This window comes from Ictalurus punctatus, chromosome 21 (genome assembly GCF_001660625.3).
Source record: "Ictalurus punctatus breed USDA103 chromosome 21, Coco_2.0, whole genome shotgun sequence".
Taxonomy (NCBI): Eukaryota; Metazoa; Chordata; class Actinopteri; order Siluriformes; family Ictaluridae; genus Ictalurus; species Ictalurus punctatus.
The window spans coordinates 11,892,894-11,917,500 of NC_030436.2; the positions used below are offsets into that span (position 1 = coordinate 11,892,894).

General features: G+C 38.0%; 1 protein-coding gene across 1 annotated transcript; it reads left to right on the forward strand.

Annotated features, from left to right (window-relative positions):
• Positions 1-7,142: 7,142 nt before the first annotated feature.
• Positions 7,143-19,413, forward strand: dusp7 (dual specificity phosphatase 7). The gene is made up of 3 exons (XM_017450254.3): positions 7,143-8,290; positions 11,294-11,722; positions 15,615-19,413. Exons 1-3 carry the CDS (start codon positions 7,930-7,932, stop codon positions 15,923-15,925), a joined length of 1,101 nt encoding a protein of 366 aa, XP_017305743.1. The 5' UTR covers positions 7,143-7,929; the 3' UTR covers positions 15,926-19,413.
• The last annotated feature ends 5,194 nt before the right edge of the window (positions 19,414-24,607 follow it).

A 24,607-nucleotide genomic window follows, 5' to 3' on the forward strand; every position in this document is an offset into this window, starting at 1 on the left:
GCTAATGTTGAGCTAATTTGTTCTAAATTTAACAACCAGTACACAATAATTAGCGCACCCTAAATGCTAGAAAATTTTACAACAAAGTTTCTGCGGTAACAATGTAACGTTAGCAACATCACAGTGTCTGTAATCGTTTAGCATAGCAGGTATTTAAACGTTCCTACAGTGTTACCGCAACGTTTTTAGTTGTAAGAATATTATTAGGAACAACGACGAACATTTTCCGAGTGTTAGTGTGTGTGTGTTTCTTAAGGCAGTAGAATGTGAGTAACGTTCTAATAACGTTGTGAAACTAACCCTGAACACATTTTTAGAAGGTTGCGTGAACGTTTTTTGTGTAACGTAGTAGCCAAAACTTATTAAAGACGTTAAATAGGTTATTAAACATTCTGATAACGTATTCTGCTAGCGAGATGGCAACGAATAAACGAAAATTATTTTTAAAAAAGCTATTAAAGTTGTTAATTTGATCATCGTACAGAGGATCAGACACACTTCAGGGTTTAGTACTGAATCAAAACTGCTGATAAATGAAGAAACGTCTCACATTTAATCTGTTTTTGTGTCTTGGTTTAATAAAACAGAGCTAGTGCGAGCTGCACATGTGGCCCACGAGGCCGAGAGGAGGAGAAGAACTCAGGGGTTTTTTTTTCCTCCTCTCTTTGGCCTCTTATAGCGATAACATCTGGATACATTTTTCATTTTTCCCTCCTGAATTTGTTCTGTGTCTTTGTTTCTGCTCAGCGTCGTGTCGTTAAATTCAGACTCACTCTCACTCCAGCTCTCTCTCTGTGATGCAGAGTCCAATCAGACTGTTTATTATTTATTTTATAAAAGAGCTAAAGATTTAACAGCTTCACTTTCTCTCTGCACGTGGCAAAGAGTCCTTTATTGATTTGTGTGTGTGTGTGTCAGTCAAATCAAGTAAATATATCACAGAAATTATATATATATATATATATATATATATATATATATATATATATATATATATATATATATATATATATACACATACACACACACACACACACACACACACACACACTCCCTAAACTGTCAGAGCTGCTTGTCTCTAAATTATGACCCTTATTTGAAGAAGGAATTCACTTGACCTTTATTTAACACTTTTTGTGTGTTTTTGTATCATTTCTCTCCATTTTATTCTTCTCTCTCTCTCTCTCTCTCTCTCTCTCTCTCTGGGTTTTCTGTGTGTGTGTGTGTGTGTGTGTGTGTGTGTGTGTGTTTCATTGTGGGAACCATTCATGGCTTTTTCCGTTTTCACTCACTTCCCTCTTCCAGTTTCACTCCCGGAAGAAAAAAAGAAAGAAAAATGTCCCTTTAATGATGCTGCAGATTTAAAGGGGAAGTGTTTACTGCTGATGAACTTCACTCATACCCCTGTCCTGCTCCCTGTCCTGCTCCCTGTCCTGCTCCCTGTCCTGCATTAAGGTACGTTCACACACAGCAGTTTTATCGCTGCAAGTCGCCAGTAGGTGTTCCTACTACTGGTTGCCATAGTAACGTTGATCAATGGGTGGCGCAACTAGCGTTCCACTTTGGACAACAAATCCGTTGTCTTGCCGCTAAAACGAAACATTCTGGAGGGAAATAAAATTCACCTGTGTGTGTGCATCATATCCTACGAGATGAAGGAGCAGCAGCATGTGCGAAAGCACAAGCACCAGTTAATATAGTTTTTTAAATGGGGTTAGCATGTTTAAAGCATAGAAATATTAAAGAAACAAATTGCAAGCTGTGATGCTCTGTGTGTTCTGACTCCTTTCTATCAGAACCAGCATGAACTTTTTCAGCAGTTTGTGCTGCAGTAGATCTTCTGTGGGATCGGACCAGACAGGCTAGCATTCTCTCCCCATGTGCATCACTGAGCCTTGGGTGCCCATGACCCTGTCTCCGGCTCTCTAGTCATCCTTCCTTGGAGCACATTTAATAGATACTAATCACTACATACCAGGAACACCCCACAACACTTGCTGTTCTGGAGAAGCTCTGACCCAGACGTCTAGACATCACAATCTAGCCCATGTTAAAGTCACTCAGATCCTTACACTTGCCCATTTTTCCTGCTTCCAACACGTCAACTTCCAGAACTGACTGTTCACTTACGGCCTAATAAATATATCCCTCGACAGGGGCTGCTGTAACAAGATAATCAACGTTATTCACTTCACCTGTCAGTGGATTTAATATTATAGCCGATCAGTATAGAGACACACACACACACCGATCAGCCATAACATTAAAACCACTGACAGGTGAAGTGAATAACATTGATTATCTCGTTACAACAGCACTTGCTATACATAAACAGGCTATATACACTTACATACACGTGTGTGTTCTTAAATATATCTGAAAGGGGGGGTGGGGGGGGGTGACCTAAAAAGGTAAGGTATGTTTAAAAAGAAAAGAAGGCCACCACCCGTAGAGTAAATTTTCAGCTCCATTATGAGGCTCGCTAACATTTAATAAGCATTTTCCTTCATGACTTAAACGGGCGTCAGCTTTTCTTTACAAATGTGTAAATGACGTAACGAGTGGGAAGCCAGTTTCCTCTTTTGTTTTGGTTTTTTTTATCTTTTGCGTCTTTGAGAATGTGACTCGCATGACGAGTCGAGCTGTAATTAAATCTGATTAAAGGCTTGTGTTCCGGTCGAGCCGGTTCCTCTGACCTGTTAAAGGGGAAGTTCAAGCAAGGACAAATCTTTATTAAAGCGAAAATATTAATTATGTGATTAATTCCTGCTACAGTAATGAGTGTTTGAGAAAAGTTTAAAAGTGGAGATGTTCTGAGAAATCTCTCAGACTCGTGTAAAACATCACTTTCCCTCTTTACACTGAGGTCTAATTATAACTATTATAACACTGGTTCTGATTTCCTCACTGCGTCGTCATGCAGCGTTACATACTGCTGGGTTTAGTTTGTATAATGGATCCGGGTTAGAGACTGACACCGTGTCGATGAGGATGAACGGATTGTGGGCGTTGCCAATTTCAGTTCATAAAGACTTTAATCCCTAAACACATCATTTGAGTCATGTTTCCCAGATGCCACGTCACTTGACATGCTAATCATGCTGGAATCTGATGCGAGAAGAGCTTTGATTGGCTGCTGACTCTATCATGAGATGTGACATGAATACGAACAGGAGAAAAACAGTGCCGTGTTTAACTAGCTAATGTTATTCCACGTATTGCTAAGCTAACGTCCACACGGTGTTATTTTAATTACACACTGTTCACTTCGGGTCGTTTTTACAATCCAACAGTTCAGATTTACACAGAAATTATCAGAATAAATCAGTGTAAATAATTGCAATAAATAATCGGTATTGTTAATCAAGTGAATCAGTATAAATCATCTGACTAAATACTTATCCAAATAATCAATATAAAAATCAATATACGTAGTTATAATAAATAATCGGAATAGATGATGCAGATAAAAAGTCACAGAAATCTGATCTGAGAAATAATTTTTAGTAATTTCACTAAACATCTAAACGGGTCAGAGGATTCATCTCTGGATTGTTTGAGTTACAATCATTTGCTGTACTCTGTGTGTGTGTGTGTGTGTGTGTGTGTGTGTGTGTGTGTGTGTGTGTGTGCGTGTAATATGAGCACATTTACCTTGTGAGAGGTGTGTACACACTCTAGAGAGTTTAGGTGTGTGATAAAGATATTGACTTTTCGTGACACTTCAGTCCAACAGGAAATTAAATTTAAACATCCTCCATCTACCATGTGATGATGACATCATACACACACACACAAACTTTACAGATATGGGGACACACAGTGTGCACATACATAACATAAACACACAGCATGACCCCCCCCCTAACCCCCAATGCAAGGCATGTTCATTCAAATTTGTCCACATTACACATTAGATCATCACATAAACAGAAAACTGAGTTCCTCAAGGGTTCTTTAGGTGTTTGATGGTTCTCTGTAGAACACTGTGTGAAGAAGCCTCTGAAGGACAGGACGAAGTGCACACTGAAGGCTTCCTGTTGTTTCCTCACAATCTCTGGAACTCATGACAGCTAGAACCCACATGTTACGTCACTTCCTTTAGAACTGCCTTTTAGGCCTGTATAAATATCTGATGGTTTTGACTTTTTTTAGATCCTTGTAGCAAATAAGGTTCTGAGTGGAACTTTTCTTTAAAGGGACTCTACTGGACTTGGAACCTTTTCTGAAAGGGTTCTTTCTGGAACTCTCTGGAACAAAGAACCCAGTTCTATGGTTCTAGCTTGGTCTATAGGAAATCCTCTGTTACTATTTTTTAAATAGAACCTTTAAGGGGGAACCTGCAAAAAACAAATGACCTTTTCTAAGACCAGTTGACTTTTTTTCTTTAATTATTGTTACGTGTGTATGGTCTTGTCAGTTTCTCGTCACTGTTGAACCGCGACCTTTAAATTTCCCCTTAAATGGAACATCACGTGAGGACTGTAGCGCGTGTTCTATGTGGAACATCACGTGATGACTGTAGCGCGTGTTCTATGTGGAACGTCACGTGACGACTGTAGCGCGTGTTCTATGTGGAACGTCACGTGATGACTGTAGTATGTGTTCTATGTGGAACGTCACGTGACGACTGTAGAGCGTGTTCTATGTGGAACGTCACGTGACGACTGTAGTGCGTGTTCTATGTGGAACGTCACGTGACGACTGTAACGTGTATTCTATGTGGAACGTCACGTGACGACTGTAGAGCGTGTGTTCTATGTGGAATGTCGCGTGACGTCTGTAGCGCGACGTCTGTAGCGCATGTTCTATGTGGAATGTCGCGTGACATCTGTAGCGCATGTTCTATGTGGAATGTCGCGTGACATCTGTAGCGCATGTTCTATGTGGAACGTCGCGTGACATCTGTAGCGCGTGTTCTATGTGGAACGTTGCGTGACATCTGTAGCACGTGTTCCATGTGGAACGTCACGTGACATCTGTAGAGCGTGTTCTATGTGGAACGTCACGTGACGACTGTAGTGCGTGTTCTATGTGGAACGTCACGTGACGACTGTAACGTGTATTCTATGTGGAACGTCACGTGACGACTGTAGAGCGTGTGTTCTATGTGGAACGTCACGTGACGACTGTAGAGCGTGTTCTATGTGGAACGTCACGTGACGACTGTAGTGCGTGTTCTATGTGGAACGTCACGTGACGACTGTAACGTGTATTCTATGTGGAACGTCACGTGACGACTGTAGAGCGTGTGTTCTATGTGGAATGTCGCGTGACGACTGTAGCGCGACGTCTGTAGCGCATGTTCTATGTGGAATGTCGCGTCACATCTGTAGCGCATGTTCTATGTGGAACGTCGCGTGACATCTGTAGCGCATGTTCTATGTGGAACGTCGCGTGACATCTGTAGCGCATGTTCTATGTGGAACGTTGCGTGACATCTGTAGCACGTGTTCCATGTGGAACGTCACGTGACGTCTGTAGCGCGTGTTCTATGTGGAACGTCGCGTGACGACTGTAGCGCGACGTCTGTAGCGCGTGTTCTATGTGGAACATCAGTGCTGATTTATATTTGTGTTGTTTATTAATTATAAAATTCCACAGAGGTTTAAAAATGGAAGAAATATGAGTTGGTCTTGAATGCGTTTTGTGTGGTTCTCCGAGTTTCGGAGAGTGGAACCGATGTGTTGTTGAAGATGAAGGGCCTTTATATGAAGATAAGAGACGGAGACACAATGGCTGACAGTTTGGAGGATCTGTAATTCATCCGGACGAATAAAAGGCCTTTGTGTACAGCGTGGACAGCTGCAGTGAAATCACAACTTCCTTCTTCTTTATTCACATTTATAGCTGAGACTTTCACAGTCCAGACACTACTGAAGAAAACACACACGCATGCACACACTCTCTCACACACACACGCACACACACACACACACTACTCTCACACACTTTCTCACACGCTCACACACTCTCTCACACACTCTCGCACATGCTCTCACACACACACGCACACTCTCTCACACTCACTCACATACACTCACACAGTCACTCACATACATACACACACACACACTCTCTCACTCTCTCACACACACACACACACTCTCACTCACTCACATACACTCACACACACTACGAGACTGAAGCACAGATACAACCCTGACTTTTAAAGCTGAATATTAAAGCCCTGTGCAGGTGTAAACCTCTCTGATCAAAACTGAAACTGAAAGTAAAGTATATACAAATTAACATCATTATATCATATTTTTATTTTCGGAAAGTGTTTTCTCTGAAGGAACTGATCATTTTATATAAATGTATTATTTTATGTAAAACATTTTGACCCGACAGTGTGAGAGATCATTTCCAGTTACTGTATATTATCACAATATTTAGCAGCAAAACACGCAGTCACGTTTTTAACTGATTTAAAAAAAATAAAAATAAAAATTAGTTTAAAAAAAATCAGCGCCCAGTTGCCTCCTCGTATTGTGACGTATAGTATAGTACCTTTACTATATATATATATATATATATATATATATATATATATATATATATATATATATATATATATATATATATGATTATAAATGAGTTAATTTTATTAGTTACATAATATTATTATAACACAATTATAAAATTAATGTTGTTCTAATGTTACATTTTTAAAATTAAGTTGCATTTCTGTCAAACAAAAAATTAATTAATTAGTGTAAAATGAAATTAAATGTCACTGAAAGAGTTTTGGCTGAAATGTGTTTGTGAATTTAGCAAATATTTTATTCTATTAAAAACAGACGTTAGAGATAAGTGAATAAGAAATTCTCTCCATCACTAAGAAAGATTTCTTTAAAATTTCTTTTTTTAAAAATAAAATGTTATTTTATATTTCTGTTAAATTTTTGTTCTTTGGGAAATGAGCTGAGATCAGCTGAACACCAGCTACACACACACACACACACACACACACACACACACACACACACTGGAAAATATGAGACACATGAAAGGAAACGTAAAGAATTAAAATCAGATGTTCAGCTTCAGTGTGTGTGTTAAAGCAAAAAAAATAAATAAACCGGATAAACTTTCTCTCTCTGTGTGTGTGTGTGTGTGTGTGTGTGTGTGCGTGTTCGTGTTCCTCGATGACGGCTGTAGAAGGCTGAAAGATTTTCTCTTCACGCATTCAGAAATATCTCTCTCTGCAGTATGTGTGTGTGTGTGTGTGTTAGAAAGTGTGTTGGAGTGTTAGTGTGTGTGTTCGAGTGTGTGTGTGTGTGTGTTAGAGTGTTAGTGAATGGTGAGGAAAGTGAGTGCACTGCATCTTTAAGCCGAAGCGCTCCTCCTCTTCCTCCTCCTCCTCTTCCTCCTCCTCCTGCTGCTTATTACAGCCTGTCAAAGTGCGGGGCTGTGAAGAAAAAAAAAAGAAAAAAAAGGAAAAGAAAAGAAAGAACTGAGTAGCGGAGAGGAAAAGGAACACGGCGAGCTTCTTCACTAAAACGTGTGAAAACACGGCGAGCTCGCGCATTGACCGGATGTGCTTTCTTCTCTCGTGGAGATTAACGTGAACGCGCTTCGAGCTGGAGGAAAAGTGTAGTGTGATTAGGATTTTCGTGATCTCGCGCGCTCGGTGTGTGTGTGTGTGTGTTAGTGAGTGAGCGAGTGTGTGATAGATAGAGTGTGTGTGTGTGTGTGTGAGAGAGAGAGAGAGAGCGCGAGCGAGCGAGCGCGCTACTTTGTGGTGATTGAACTACTCGGATGCTTTGATCTGTTTGGGAAATTTTGTTTGGTTTTGAAGAGCGCGTGCCCGGAGCTTCTCAGGGCGCATGTTGGTTTCTTTACCCCCCGTGATTAGAATTCGGTTCCCTCCAACATCACCTACATCACCACCACCACCACCCCGATGCCCCAGCAGCAGCCCTGATGTGGGGGAAAAGTGCGGCATGGCTGCAGGACGAGCTGGAGTCCGGACTCAACTCCCTACTCCTGCTCGACTGCCGCTCTCACGAGCTTTACGAGTCCTCTCACATCGAGTCCGCCATCCACCTCGCCATCCCGGGCCTCATGCTCCGCCGCCTGCGCAAAGGCAACCTGCCCATCCGCTCCGTCATCCCCAACGACGCGGACAAGGAGCGCTTCATCCGCCGATGCAAGAGCGACACCGTGCTGCTGTATGATGAGAGCGGGGAGAGCGGGGCGGCTGGTGCGGGGAGTGCGGGCTCGGTGCTCGGGCTCCTCATGCACAGACTCCGGGAAGACGGCTGTAAGGCCTACTACCTGGAGGGTAAGAGCAACACACACACACACACTCCCACATCACCCACACACACACACACACACACACAGAGCATAAGACCCAGAACGACCGACCTTCATTTAATCTCTCTCTCTCTCTCTCTCTCTCTCTCTCTCTCTCTCTCTCACTCTCTCTCTCACTCACACTCACACACACACATCAGGTCTCGTACCTGAAGAATCAGGTGTGTGTGTGTGTGTAACGCATAGAGGTGATGAGACAGAGACAGTTTTATTCTCGAGGCTGTCTTCACATTCTCTAGACAAAACCAGCCGTGTTTACCGACTCTGTTAAAATTCCACTTTAAGTAACGCAGATTAAACCCTGAACAGGACACGCAGGGTACAGTAGTGTGTTACGGTGAGTTTATTTATGAAAAACACGTTTCACACACACACACACACACAAACACACAAGGACAATTCAGAGAACTTTACAGAATTAAAAAACTAAAATAAAAGATCACAAAGAGGAGATGGACTCTATCCATCACGTCTCCGGGACCGAGCTGAGATCTGAGATGTTCCAGAAGCCGGATTTGAAAATGTAACACCTCGAGTGTTGTGTATTCAGTGTTTCAGTGTTCATTTGTGTCGTGCTGGACACGAGTAAACACTGTAGGTGTTAATCCAACACTGGAGTTTACTGAGTAAAAGCTTCACTCCGTTCAGACCGAGTTTTAATCTGTATGTTTACTTCAGTCTTCATCACTTCGACTCTCGCTGCTTTACTTTCGCTTTATTAATCATATTTACTTACTGTACTTTACATTATTACCTTCAGATATTTTTTTATTAACATTTCCTAATGTTTAAATCACTTCCTGTGTGTATCTGGGACTTCAGCCTGTCCCATAATAATAATAATAATAATAATAATACAGGCTCTTTTCTATCTTACAGTTTGAAAACATTACAAATATAAAAGCTTAAATGGACTATCACTGATTTATATTTCCTATCTGTGATACTCTGACTTTTTGTTTCCTAAACCTACCCTAAAGCTCGGGATCGGGAATAACAGACGTGTAAAACAGGACTTTTATTGTGTACATTATATACATATTTTACAGCAGCGGGATGACTCTGATCCTGACTTCTCTCTCCTCACTCGACCTTCATCACCCTTAACTTTTAAACCTCTCTGTTTTAACAGCTCGTGTATTTTCTGACAGTTTTTGTGAATGTTCGAGTCGTGTTTGCTGAAGAGATTTCTGACCCGGAATTTTATTACATGTCTGAGACGCGAGGAATTTTTTTTTAATGGAGTCAGAAACACAGCACTGTTTTTTTTTTTTTTTCAATGAATTTCCTCAAACCCGAGCCGCCATGTTGTCCTCGTTCAGCTGAGAGAGAGAGAGAGAGAGAGAGAGAGAGAGAGAGAGAGAGAGAGAACGACAGGGAGAGAGAGACAGAGGGAGAGACAGATCGAGAGAGAGAATGACGAAGGGAGAGAGAGGGGGGGAGGGGAGAGAGAGAGGGATCGTATTTCATGAATGAAGGAGGAAGAGAAAGTGAAGCTCAGGGATTTCCACACACTTTTAAACGATATTACACACACGTGTATGGACCTGTAAGACGTGATCTGTGTGTTTATTCACAAAAGCATGACAATATTTTAATGTAATAAATTCTATATAAATCTCAATAAACTGCATTTAACGTTATTAACTGTTATAACATGTGTAGTGTGTGTGAGTGTGTAGTGTGTAGTGTTGATGTTAATAACTGATTAAATAAATTGATATACACTGTTAATAAGCGTTCAGCGAGTGTTTAGTGAGCATTTAACGAGCGTTTAGCGAGTGTTCTGTGAGCGAGCGAGTGATAATTACAGCCATGTTTAATCTGAATAAAACATAAACCTGTTAAATATCTTCCTTCTTTTTAATTAAACTATTTTGTTATTTTACTTTGTTTCAAGATCATTTAACATGTTGTAGACGAATGTAAACATGTTGTATGTTGGCGTGTTAGCATGTTCGCATGTTAGCGTGTTAGCAGAGAGTTGGTTTTGGAGCCTGTTTGCGTTTCTTCTTGTTTGAGCTTTGAATGAGTTTCAGGGGAAAGTGTAAATGTGATGCAGAGTCATCTCTCCGGTTTGTTTTTTTTACGCTACATCATAATATGAGAACTGTGCTCTGTTAGCTATAAGCTGTTAGCATTAGCATCTGTAGCGTCAGCTACACAGTTCTAGCCAATAGTTTCATTTACAGAATTAGCCTCGTGACTGTTTCATGAGGATTTTATACAATAAACATTAACATCGAGTGTTAAACTTTACGTCTCCATGATGTTTAACTTCTCACCAAAACTTTCCCTTTCTTTATCATTTATACATTTATAGCTTTTTTTTATTTAATTCCAGGTATGAAATATAAATATGCGCCACATGTGAGTATATGTAATATAACATCGTAGCAAATGGTATGATGGAATTTCTATTTCTATTATTTTAGCACATTGGTTGGAAAATCGAGTCATCGTTTATTTTCCACTTTTTCTTTATTTCTATTTCGTGATACAAATCAGCATTATGTGTTTATTTTTTACCAAACTCGTGTCATTCATGTTTTTTTCTGTACGTGTCATTTACATCAGCTGTATATTAGAATATTGTGAGGTTTTTATAGTTTAATAATGAAATATTATTAACAGTTTTTGCATCAACAGACCTATTTTACTTCTCATATTTTTAATTAACACCAAAATAGATTCTCAAATAGAGACTTTAGAGAAAGCTTTATTATGAATTACTTGTACAAAATATGAAATTGTTGTTGTTTCAGTGGGGGTTTGTTTTGGTTAGTTGTTTTTGTGTTGTTTGTTTGTTTGTTTTGTGTGTGTGGGGGGGTGATTTTTGAGCATTTTTGCTACACACCTGTTCCTTGAAATCAAACTAACGTACAATTGATCAAATGTAAAATATTTGAAGTTGTTTCTTGTTTGTTTGTTGAAAACGTTTTTAATATCGTTTGTTTGTTTGTTTCAGGAGGGTTTAATAAGTTTCAGACGGAGTACCCAGAGCACTGCGAGACCAACCTGGACTCGTCGTGCCCGAGCAGCTCTCCTCCCGTCTCGGTTCTGGGTCTGAGCGGATTAAAGATCAGCTCCGACGGCTCGGACGGAGAATCGGATCGTGAGCCGAGCAGCGCCACCGAGTCGGACGGCAGCCCGTTACCTAGCAACCAGCCTGCGTTCCCGGTCCAAATCCTGCCCTATCTGTACTTAGGCTGCGCTAAAGACTCCACCAACCTGGACATCCTCGGCAAATACAACATCAAGTACATTCTGAACGTGACACCCAACCTGCCCAACATGTTCGAGCACGACGGAGAATTCAAGTACAAACAGATTCCCATCTCGGATCACTGGAGCCAGAACCTGTCGCAGTTCTTCCCCGAGGCCATCTCCTTCATCGGTAAGAATGTTTTACCTTCACCTAATGTTTCTCCTAATTCTTTATTTATCTTATCACTAAAGAATGAGAAAAATTTGGTGATTTTCCCTTTCTTGAGATAAATATGAATCTATTTTTTTTTTTTTTTTTTTTTAAGTGTGCAGTATGACTAGTAATGAATCACTGCTGTGTTTTTGTGGTGAGGAAATGTATTTATTTATTTATTTGTTCTAATAATAGAAAGTTGTTGGTGTGGAATATTTACGTTGTCACTAAGAATGTTTTTAACATTAAATCACATTTCATCACAGGATTCTGTTTACTTTATAGTGAGATGAAAGTACTTTTTAAATACAAAATAGTTTAGTGGTTAAAAATGTGTGATTTTCTCATGGTGAAGTTTTGGTGTGTTTAGGAATGTTTTTGTTATAGGGAGATGATTATATTTATTATTATAAATCCTGCATTAAAGTGGTTTTGCTTGTACTTTTGAAGTCATTTTAATGGTTCAGTTTAATTAGAATTGTAGGAAATATTCTGATTAGTTGTTTTTAACTTCAGATTTGCGATAGTGTTTATTAATAGAAATATTGATGATAATATTTTCATTATATATTTTTAAAGCATGTTTGGAGGTTGTATCATTTTTATTCTACATTTGTCTGATGAGAATGTTTCCAGGGGTAAATTTTGAGGATTTTATCATTATTTTGTACAATTATGTAAATTTAAATTAATAGACAAAGGCAGGAAATAAATAAATTCTAGCTAAAGAGCTAATACATGTACTTTTAAACATAAACACGTGTTTAGTTTGAGTTCTTTGGGACGAAAAGCCGTGTGGAAAATTGTGACCTCATGAAACTGCAGTTGAAAATTTCCAACCACAGGAAGTGGAGTTATTGATTAACATCGGCGTCGATCACCTGATCACTCGCATCAAACAGGAAAAAAAGATACACGAGGCTTTAACAGAGATTAAAAAAAAGATCAAATTAAAGATTATACAGATTATAAGATTATCTGAGCATAAAAACCTGCGTGTGTTTATCCACAGCCTCAGATTTTAATTAAAGATCTGAACCAACGGTAAAAGCGAGGATTTCCAGAAATCTGTAGTTTGGTAAAAATAAAAAACTTTAAGGAAATTGTAGGTATGGAAAATGTTGTCTTCTGGATTATTAATTTTTTGTGTTTTTTATTTTATTTTAAACATTTATTTTCTAAAAAATATTTTCTTCAAATTATGCAATTTAAAAATCTTTGTTTTAATTATTATCTTTTTAAGTGAGTTTTTCAGTAGATGCTCCACATTTGTTTTGTTTTTTTTGTTTGCTTGTTTATTCATTTTTTATTATTTTTTTAATTGAATTTTTAATGGTAATTTTAGAAATATATAATTTGAGATAATTATAGAAATTATCTTTGCTACATGTTTGAGGATTTTTGTTTGTTTGTTTGTGTTCATGTTTTTTGGGGGGTAGGAGGTTGGGGGATTTTTTTTTCTTCTAATCGACATTAATGATTTTTGGTGGAAATTGTTGCCTAAGTTTTTATTTGATTGTATTGTTTTGGGTTTTTTCCAGTAAATGGTACACACTTGGGATTTTTCTTTGTAGTGGATTAGCGCTGAGACACTGAGTGTGTAAATGTGGATAGTTGATTAGAGGAAAGTAATTTAGCTACTTCATGCCCTTCGTCCAATTAAGAAGCGTACATGTAGCGTCTCCATGGCGATGAACTGCACCGCTGTGACTCTGCGCTTTTTTTGTGCGCTGTGTTTTTCAGGAAATGCCACTTCACTCATTTCCTTCCGCTCAGAGCCACGCTTTCATCTACAATTACACTTTCAGGAGCTTTATTCAGTAAGAGACAGTCTGGCCTTTACATTCACACACAGTTATTATCGCTACACACCGCTGACATGCTGACATTTAAACCTCACTAACAGGCTAACAGAGACCTTCATTAGCTAGAATATTCAACTAAATGAACCCATACTGTTAAAAGTATTAAAGTAATTGTTAGCATAATTGTCATTAGCATAGGATGTGGTCTGATTGGACTGGGGCGGGAACTGTGGTCTGATTGGTTACAGTGGCACTGGGGGCGGGAACTGTGGTCTGATTGGTTACAGTGGCACTGGGGGCGGGAACTGTGATCGGATTGGTTACAGTGGCACTGGGGGCGGGAACTGTGGTCTGATTGGTTACAGTGGCATTGAGGGCGGGAACTGTGATCGGATTGGTTACAGTGGCACTGGGGGTGGGAACTGTGGTCTGATTGGTTACAGTGGCACTGGGGGTGGGAACTGTGGTCTGATTGGTTACAGTGGCACTGGGGCGGGAACTGTGGTCTGATTGGTTACAGTGGCATTGAGGGCGGGAACTGTGGATTGTTACAGTGGCACTGGGGGTGGGAACTGTGGTCTGATTGGTTACAGTGGCACTGGGGGCAGGAACTGTGGTCTGATTGGTTACAGTGGCACTGGGGGTGGGAATTGTGATCTGATTGGTTACAGTGGCACTGGGGCGGGAACTGCGGTCTGATTGGTTACCATGGCATAGGGGGTGGGGACTGTGGTCTGATTGGTTACCGTGGCATTGGAGGCGGGAATTGTGGTCAATTCTGTGTCTCCTGAAGATCTAGTGGCTAACGAATAATTCTGAAACAAATCTGTTGAGCAACTCAAATACCAAGTACCCATAATGCAATGCAGTTTGCAGGGAACAGGAAGTGGTGAACCAGGTCAGCAACTCAGACAGGAAATAGCTTTGAGACTGATATTTTTTTTTTTTTACATATCCTTCTGAATTGTAAATGCCACAGGTATTGTGGTCAGTCTGAAACACAGTAAACAAAAACAGGAAGTAAGATCGTAGGTTAATATCACCCTGTGGTTCTGAATAAAGAGAGGAACCACACGCTAACACACCAGAACATCCCGTTATACACACACACACACACACACACTCCATGACCACTATTATTTTTGAAAAATGAGATTTGTAACCTCAATCTCTGTGTGTGTGTGTTTGTGTGTGTGTTTACATTAATTTTCTCTAACTGATTTAAGCTCAGAGTCTGAAATGAAACCATATTGCTTTTTCCCTACTCCCATTTCCTATCCCCTATTCCCTATCCCTATCCCCTACTTCCCAAACCCTACTCCCTATCTCCTAATCCTGATCCTCTAAAAACAAAAAGCGCCTTAAAACCACCTAATAATTTAACATGTAGACTTTATAGCTTGTAATAAATAGAATGGTTTTGTGTTTGAAGGTTGTTTAATGTGTTCCTGTGTGTAAGAATGTGTGTGTGTGTGTATGTGTGTTTACGCTGTAACTCGTTATCATATTAAGACATTTCCTGTTCCTTATAAACCAGCAGAAGATTATAATAAGTGTATCGTGAATTCTGTTCAGTTCAGCAGGTTATAATTACCCTCTCAGTTCTTCATTTATAAAGTCGCTTCTGACGTGATTCACGTGTAAAACGTAAAACATTTAAAAATTATACATGTAAACCTTTTAGACAAAGCATCAAAAAATGCTTTTAAGATGTTTTAAGAATATAATGTTCAGTTAAATGTAAAATTGTAAGATATAATTATTTAAAAAAATTATTATTTTTTATATATTTGATGGTCATCGTCCTTGTTCCTGATTTATGTTTAATTATTAATCATATTCAGTCTGTAATTGCCTTTTATTGGTGTTTGATTTTCTTTTCCAGCGCTTTCTAAAAATGTAGTTTCCTGCTTCACAGCTTACTTGAGGTTTGATTGTGTTGTGATGTATTTTTTCTAGGGGTGTAACCACCAGTTTAATGGAAACAAAAGATTTTGTTATTTTATTAGAGTTTAAAAAAAGACTTCTTTAACTCTTTCGTGTCGCTTTTGTTCCTGTTCCAGATGAAGCACGCTCTAAGAAGTGTGGTATCTTGGTGCACTGCCTGGCGGGGATTAGTCGCTCAGTCACGGTGACGGTGGCGTATCTCATGCAAAAACTCAACCTGAGTCTAAACGATGCTTATGATTTCGTCAAGCGCAAAAAATCCAACATCTCGCCCAACTTTAACTTCATGGGGCAGCTGCTGGACTTCGAGCGGACTCTGGGTTTAAACAGCCCAACTTGCGACAACCGATCGCCCAAGGATCAGCTGTTCTTCACTACGCCCACCAATCACAACGTGTTCCAGCTCGATACGCTCGAGTCAACGTGAAAACACGCCAAAATAGACATTTTTGCCTCCAGGAGAAACTTTAGAAAAACGCAATTCGGGCAACGTTGAATCGTAGAAATTGCCCGGAAAATTGATTGTGAAAGCAGAACCACGGAAACACAGTTTGGGCCATCACGGCAGCTTTTCTTGCCTTTCTGAAATGGACTGTTCTCTTTTTTTTTTTTTTTTTTTTTTTTTTTTTTTTTTAAATAAAGAGGAAACAAGAGACCAAATGAAACCAGACAAAAACAACAGAAACTGATTTGTCATCAAGTTTTTACAACAACAAACTTCCTGTCCTGGAATGATGGGTGCCAATCTGGAATTTCTTATTTTTTAATTTAATTTAAAAAAAAAAAAAAAAAACAGGATCTCGAGAAAGAAAATTCGCTCTACTAAATGTAGGGTTTGGGATTAAAAAAACAACAAAAAAACAAAGACAAACACAAAACAAGATTCAAATGCCATACATCTCGACCAACAGCTACAGTTTCTAAAAATTCCTGATTGTATCTGACCAATAATTACAACGTGTCTGTTTGTTCACGGGAAATTTCTTGTTTTGTTCCTATGTTTTGACCTAATGCGCTTTGCACAGAGGAAGCATTTTACTCTTATGGCACTTGAAACTGGTACACAAATAAAAAGAGACATTTTGAGGTTGTTAAGGTTGTTAACAAATGGCTCTTAACGAACTTCCTCACTTTCTTCCTAATGAACGTGTTTATTTCTTTATTGACTCACGCTCAGGCCTTGGCTCTCGTTAATATACCGTATCAGAACCTGACGTATTTGAGTGTGTGCTTTACCCGAAGTGACGTTGCTGGTAAACGAGTGTTTAGGATCGTTTTTTTAACTACTCTTGTCGCTCCTGTGTTAACGGGACGACAGAAAGTGTGTAGCGAGAGCGTTTCTGCAGGAAGAAACATTCGATCGGAGTCAAAGGGACATGTACGAGTTCACAGGATCGCTTTAACCGGCCTTATATAACCTTTTTTTTAATTCTTTCTTATTCTGACTGTTCAGTACTTATTTGTATCTCACTTTAGAAATCGTCATAAACTTATTAAAATAAAAGTGTTCATTTTTAAAGGAATCAATATGTAGTAATAATGACAGCTAATGGTCTCTAACGGGTCAGTCGAGGTTGTATTTGTTACTTCTGCAATATTATCCAAACCAACTTTGCAGTATTTTATACAGTTGAAAAAAGAAAAAAAAAACACCTCGGGTTTTTAATTCCTCTTTTGTACAAGTATTTCACAATTTCACACTAAAACGTACAGTGAATTTCTCAATCCTGCTTCAGAACTGAGGGAACTTTACTTCCCGAAGTTAACCTTGGCGTGTGCTGATAATCGGTTATGAGATATATCACAATATTAAAACATGTTTTGTTATTGAGGATGCACCAAAATACAGCCACGTTCAGACTTCTGTCTTTTCTGAAAAGGGAGTCCCATAATTCTGTTCACTGAGAGTTTAAAAACCGCAGCAGTGGACAAGATTGTCGCTCAGTCTGAGGAATACGAACATGAATAAGTTAGCATCTTTTAGCTACAGTTTTGAGCAAAAGTTATTTGCACTCATCAAAAGTTATTCAATTACACTAAGCTACTGTAGCACAAAACATGACCAAAATTTCTAACATGAATTACCACATTAGATTGTTATGAGTTGACTTGATTTTTGCTAACAGGAACATATCACAATATTGCAATATGAAAACTCACCGAAATATCAGCACATGACCAGACATCACACAATATAAATTCATCACGTCATCATTGCTAATAACTGATTTATTATTATTTTTTGTTTAGTATTAGATTGCATCCAGTTCTGTTTCTAAACCCCACAAATCTCAATATTGATATTCCTGTGGCCTTTTTTCAATGTATTTCAATATATCTAATATATCTATAATAAATATGAATATATAAATCTATATTTTATGCAGATATGCAACTGTCTCCTCATGAATAATTAACGAGGAGGACCATTTCTCATGCTTGAAATGACTTTTTATCTGTTAGGAAGTTGGCGGCCAATAACAATAAGGAAAAATGAGGTTCGAGACTCGAGACAGGCTGAAGTGGGATTTTTTTTTTTATTATTTAATTTAAAACCGGTGTGATTCCTCATACAAAAAAAAATCAGTAATCCTAATCAGTAATGGCCTAGCAGACGTTCTATTGTAATGATCAATAATAATGAGAGAATGATTCTAAATAAAAAAAGATTAACCAACAAGGGAGAAAAAAATTGCCACGACTAGAAATAAAAACAGCTAAACAACACTAAATAAAATTACAGCAACCCTCTGAGGTCTGAAATAAAGTTAATCGAGTCAGTATTAGCACTCAGCTCCTGCTTCCTTTCTGTTCTAAAAAATTAGCACAACAATGCAAAATGTGCCAAAGGATCATAAAAATGACTGTTGCCTTTTTCCCTAGTATTAATAAAAAAAAAGCTTTAGCATTGTGTGTAAACATGCTAAGACACTAAATACTATTCTAATACACATGCTAATGTTTTAGCCTGTTTACTGTACTGCTACTGAACTTATACACAAACTAGCATATAATAAGCATGCTAGCACACAAACTAATACTGTATACGTAATGCTTTAGCCTGTTTAATGTTACACGTTAATTAACATTACAGTACAAATGCTTACAAACCAACTAGCATTGTATAAATGTATGTAATGTTTTAACCTGTTTAATACAATGTTATTTTGTGGCTAACTCATTTGCCAGCATTATAGTAGACATGCTAATACCAAAAACTAGCACCAAAACTTTTAATTTAAATAATAAGCAAATGTGTTTAAATCATGTCATTTTTATTTTAAAATAAAATGTGAGAATTGCACCGGTTTATGATATTTTCCTAGCCCCTGCCTCGCCCCGACTCGAGTCTCACACCACCGTAAGGATTGAAACTGATTCCTGTACGAACTTTGTGTTTATTGTTTAATTATTTAAATCTAAATCCTTGATTTCAAGCTGCTTCTTTGTGGAGGAATGTTCGTGTCTCTGTAACAGTAAATATTTTTCATCTGTATTTTTGCCAGAAGCGTCGCAGAAGCTTTCAATGTCTGCGTAAAAATTTATTGTAGCTACGGAACGAGGACGAGTCAGTTTTGAGTTTCGAGAGAGGAACAGAAAAACGAGTAAATAACAAAGGTGTGTATTTTACCTCACAGAGGACTTTTTCAGGGATTTTTTGACAATGCGTCTGCGTCGTGTTACAGCTTCACTATACCTGATGATTAGCTGTTTTATATGTGCTGTATACATTTTTTTAAAGATGCAATCTATATAATGTGTATAAAGTGGGCTTGGTAATGGGGCAATTTGAATTTTTTTTTGTTCTGATTTATGAAGGATATGAAATTGTCCGTATGTGTTGTACAGTTGTATGGAAACCAACACGAGACATGTTTATACGGCAAATAAATATTGAATTATTTTTTTGGTTAATTTCGTCTACTTTCTTTCTCTGTTTTTTCCAATGGAACAAAACCAACAGCAAAAAAAAAACAAAAAAAAAAAACGAATGAAGAAACTATAACGATATCCAGATTTATTCTTTTGCCAAGTTTTCAGTAATTAAATAGCTAGCAATAACCTTCTGTGAGCTGAGTTAGCATCCTCATCATGTACTAACATGGAAGGAAACTAACATGGATGTACTAACACAGAAGCAAAGAAATTCAAGTAGGAGGAGGGAAAAAATTGGGCGGGGCTTAAGTTACACTCGATCCACCAATCGTTAACTTGTGAGAGTGTTTGCTTTTTTTTCAAAAGGAGCTTGATGCAGTGCTTTACCAGGGTTACGTACTGGTTTATCGATAGCTAGCTTTTTATTGAACTCGCTAGTGCTTTTAATTAATAACTGACCTAAAGATAACTAGCATGCTAGCTGTAAGTTCTTTGTAGGAATACACAGGAAGTGTGTAATTTCCCTTCCTTCTCTCACATCCTAACATGTTGTATAAACGTGATGATAATAACATCCTGAGATACTGAGTATATTATATAATATAAAGATAATAACGTTAACCTGAGTTATTTTTTGTTTGGTGTTTGTTGAGGAGTAAGTCTGCTCCTAACCCGACGCTTTGAGCTTCATCTCCTCCTCCTGCTCGGGTTTCCTGAGGCTTTGTGGTTGGTTTTGAGATACAGATGGTTTCTGAAGCGTGTGATCGCACCACATCCGACTACTCATTCGGATCTGTTTCCTTTTTCTCACCCACGTTTTGTGCTTTCTTGTGGAGAAAAACTCGACGCTGAACACACGCTCGCACAGTCAGAGGCGGGTTTGTAAATTCACAAGGGAGCTTCGTTAGGCCGAATGTCCTGAGCAGCGCATAAATGTTTAATTACATTTATTTTCATCTCTCTCATTAATGCATCTGTTAATTACACAAATAACAACAAAGTGATGTTTGATTAAAAGTGAGTGGCAATAACAGCGTGTAGATACAGAGTTAGATATCGGGATAGAATTACACCAAAATATTCTCCTTTATTTGGCGGATTAATGCACTGCGCTGTAGAGTTTAAATGCCTTAACGTTAAGAAATCAGACATATTTATTTGTAATTAATTTAATTAGACAGGGTCTGGAGGTCAGAGTTCATCATTAAGCCAAAGATTCATTTTATTCTGTGTATCAATGTGACATGGTGTGAAAATTTATTTGAAACGATTACATATCGAGTACATAATGAAGAGATCCAAATTTGTGATTTATTCACATTTTAGTGGCTTGAATCATTTGGCATAATATAAATGAATGTACACACACACATCTTAATTTAACTATAATACACACCAGAGTGCTGTGTGTGTTAAAATGTGTGTGAATTGTTCCTTTAATTTCTGATGTGTGTGTGTGTGTGTGTGTGTGTGTGTGTGTGTGTGTGTGTGTGTGTGTGTGTGTGTGCAGGAGGATGTTGGGACAGGGGACTTGGACTGTCTGTGGCTCTGACTCACGTTCACACACTGTACTCTTTTCTTCTTTTCTATGTGACACTTGTGGTTATTTTCAGACGTGTGGAACACAGACGTGATAACGCAGAAAAATTGTGTGTGTGTGTGTGTGTGTGTGTGTGTGTGTGTGTGTGTGAAAGAGACAGAGACAAAAAGAAGTATAAAATGCTTACTTTCCTAAAAATGACCTCAAAGCTTCTCTACCCATTCACACTCCTAAATCAGGATCTATGAATATGCATGATTATGCAAATTAAGAAACACACCCATCCGTAATAGCTTCATATCTGTCATTTGAGATAAATGTTAACTAACGGTGTGTGAACTAGCTCACATTATTCAGAGGTGGACATGAGGAATAATTTAACACCATGTAATAATTTGCATATCGGATGTGATTGGTCCAGTGCTGTGGAGTTTATTTACACATGATGAACTGGGCTCATGCGTAGCCCCGCCCACAAATGCGTTTTATAGAGAGCTATTGAGAAAGAAAAATGTAAACTAATTTTAGTAAAAACTTGTCCATGAAGTAATGGCCATGACTCAGGGAAGGGGGCGTGGCCTTAAGCCTGAGGGTGGAGCATGTGCACTGGAAATGATTTGGATTTTAATACAGTTTTGTGTATTTAATTTTTAATAAAGACCCATTTTGTTATTTCATGATACATTTTATGTAGAAAAAAAATGAAACGTGTGTGTGTGTTTAGGTGTACTGTGACTTTAAGATAATCACAGTGAAATATTGTGAGATTATTTCAGGGCGTTTGTTGTTCTTCTCTAAAGTTTCTCTCAGCTCATGACGTGGCTAAGTGAACCAACACCCTGAAACATGATAACACCAACAAGGTAACACACACACACACACGAGTGCATTCTCATCTTGCAGCCCTCAGCCAATCACAGCACAGTGTCTGCATGCTTAAGAAATAAAATGATGGTCTCTGCTTAAGTAATGATTCAGTGCAATTTCGATTCTCAATTCTGTCATGACAGGAAGTGCAATGACACAAGCGAGTGCCACTTCCTCCCTACAGCTGACAGAAATCTAAATTCAGAGAAAATTTCAAATAAACCTGAAATCTGGATTTCATCTTAATAAAACAGAGACACTAACAAAATCACTCAAACATCGAAATAAGTGAAAAACCTTTAACGTAATCATGAGTAAAACATGAAATCAGAATTAAATAACTCAAATTGTTAACAATTATATGTTAAGAAATTCATAACTTTGAAACGATTTAATATAATCTGCAGTACATCTGATGTAAAAGAGATTCGATTAGAGATTAGATTAAAATGGATGAGAATGACCTCTGAACTCTGAGATATCACAGTATAATTCCATCCTCTTGTCTAAAAGAAGGAAATAATAATAAAATCCCAGTTAATTTAAGCAACTGAACCAGATCATTTAAATAAAGGATAAATGTTTATATATTTTATATATATTGTAAGTAGGTTTTTGTTAGAGGAGATTGTAGATGGAGTTTGTCAGGAGAAGCAGTGAGGCGTTATTTGGGAAGATGGTGAGAGTTGAAAGCTTCAGGAATTTAAAACATAAACCATTTTGGATTTATTTGAAAATCTTTCTGTCTCACTGCGTAATCCCATGTGTTTTATTTCATACTGTTAATCTCTCTGTTATACATTTATTATTATTATTATTATTATTATTATTATTATTATTATTATTATTATTATTATTATAAAAGTGTCAACAAACTCTGACTGGCAGTGTGTAGATGTCCACCTTAGCTTCTCTCTCTCTCTCTCTGTGTGTGTGTGGGTGTATGCGTGTGTGTGTGTGTGTGTGTGTGTGTGTGTGTGTGTGTGTGTGAGTGAAGGTCAGAGAAGGACAGATTTGCAATCACCTATTAAAGTTTAACTAACCACCCGATACACAGAGGAGCTGAGAGTTCACCACACACACACACACACACACACACACGGTATACACAATATTTCTTACTCTATAGAAATTCATCCATCATTATGTATAACAAAATAATATAATAGTTTATATTTTTTTATGTAAATGTTCAAAAAAGAGATGACGTGGTGATTTTGGTCTCTTCACGTGACAGTAATGTTATTATCATTACTCACATTACACAGTTACATTAGCATTAGCATTATTGCAAATAATAATATTAATATTTTTAACTTTACTAAATGAACATTACAGACAATGCTAACAGTAAAAATAATGACTTTAGTATAACTAAAACAGTACACTAACATTACTAGCAATAACATTAGTAATGTTACAGTTACTTTTATTAATGTTAGTGTTGGCAATGCTAATAATGTCACTAATGTTACTGGCAGTCATTTTTGTAATACTAAAAGTAGCAATAACATTAATAGTAGCAACGTTACAGTATACACAGTAATAACAATAACATCAGTAACTTTACTGTTTGGTACTTTTCCAGAGCTTTGTTTAGAGTGCTGTGTGTGTGTGTGTGTGTGTGTGTGTGTGTGTGTGTGTGTGTGTGTGTGTGTGTGTGTGTGTGTGTGTGTGTGAATGTTCACACGTGGTTTAATCCGTTTATGGGGAGCATTCACCGTATGAATGTCCCTGTGAATGAGCTGTTACTATAGAAATGATAACATACAGTCAGAGCTGCTGTTATAGCGAAGTAATCACCACCTTCTGAACCAATCACAGTCCAGAACTCAGCAGCAGCATGCAGTGATAGGAGGTTAGATTTCACTACATTTGCAGATTTTCTTCAGTCTCCTTTAGTTTCCGCTGTAGAAATGTTCAGGTCACTGAACTTTAGACGTTTCATACATGCTCAGCTTCACATAGTGTGTGTGTGTGTGTGTGTGTGTGTGTGTGTGTGTGTGTGTGTGTGTGTGTGTGTGTGTGTGTACGTTTCCTTTAATGGACTTTGAACACATCAGTACTGCAGCTCAGAGCTCTAAGTGACTGTGTATAAGAGTGTGTATGTGTGTGTGTGTGTGTGTGTGTGTGTTCATTACTCTTCTTCTTTCTGACTTTATTCAGACCCCATTCCCACACTCGGCTTTTGTAGATCATTTGAGCTGATTTTGTGATTTTTTGACATGATTAAGAGTATAACATTAATAACATTAACATTATTACTAACACAACACTGGTATTAACATTACTGAGATTATTAGCATTATAAAGAGTAACAATAACATGTTGGGGAATGTTGAATTTGTCCATATGTTTATCTCTTGGTCTGGAGATGAACTCATGATGAACTTCAGAAGGAAATTCTAAGCTGATGATTTGATCAGTTTCTCACAAACAGAAGCATAAAATGTGAATAAAATAAAATGTGCCAGATGTGCACTAGTCACCTAAATTTCCTTTCTGAATTATCATAGTTTCAGCATTACTCAGTCCGTACAGGAGTTTGTAGAGTTTTCTTTTGTGATTGATGCGGCCAAAAACACAGTTTTTTTGCGGAAAACTACTCGAATCACGAAATCGCAGTCGCAGGAAATAGTTTTGTGCAATCTTTCACAATGATGTTTGTTGGTAAATGAGAGCATTTAGCTGTACTCGTGTTTGACGCACATGAATTGAAGACGGCTTTGGCTGAATGAGCGTCGTCATGACGTCACATGACACGTCTTGGCCGAATCTCTGGAAAATCTTCACTAATTCTGAAAAACCCCTTTGAATATTGCAGCG

Coding starts and splice junctions, on each gene's coding strand:
- dusp7 (XM_017450254.3), top strand. CDS start 7,930: ATGTGGGGGAAAAGTGCGGCATGGCTGCAGGACGAGCTGGAGTCCGGA. Junction 8,291..11,293: donor TAAGGCCTACTACCTGGAGG/GTAAGAGCAACA, acceptor TGTTTGTTTCAG/GAGGGTTTAATAAGTTTCAG. Junction 11,723..15,614: donor CGAGGCCATCTCCTTCATCG/GTAAGAATGTTT, acceptor TTCCTGTTCCAG/ATGAAGCACGCTCTAAGAAG.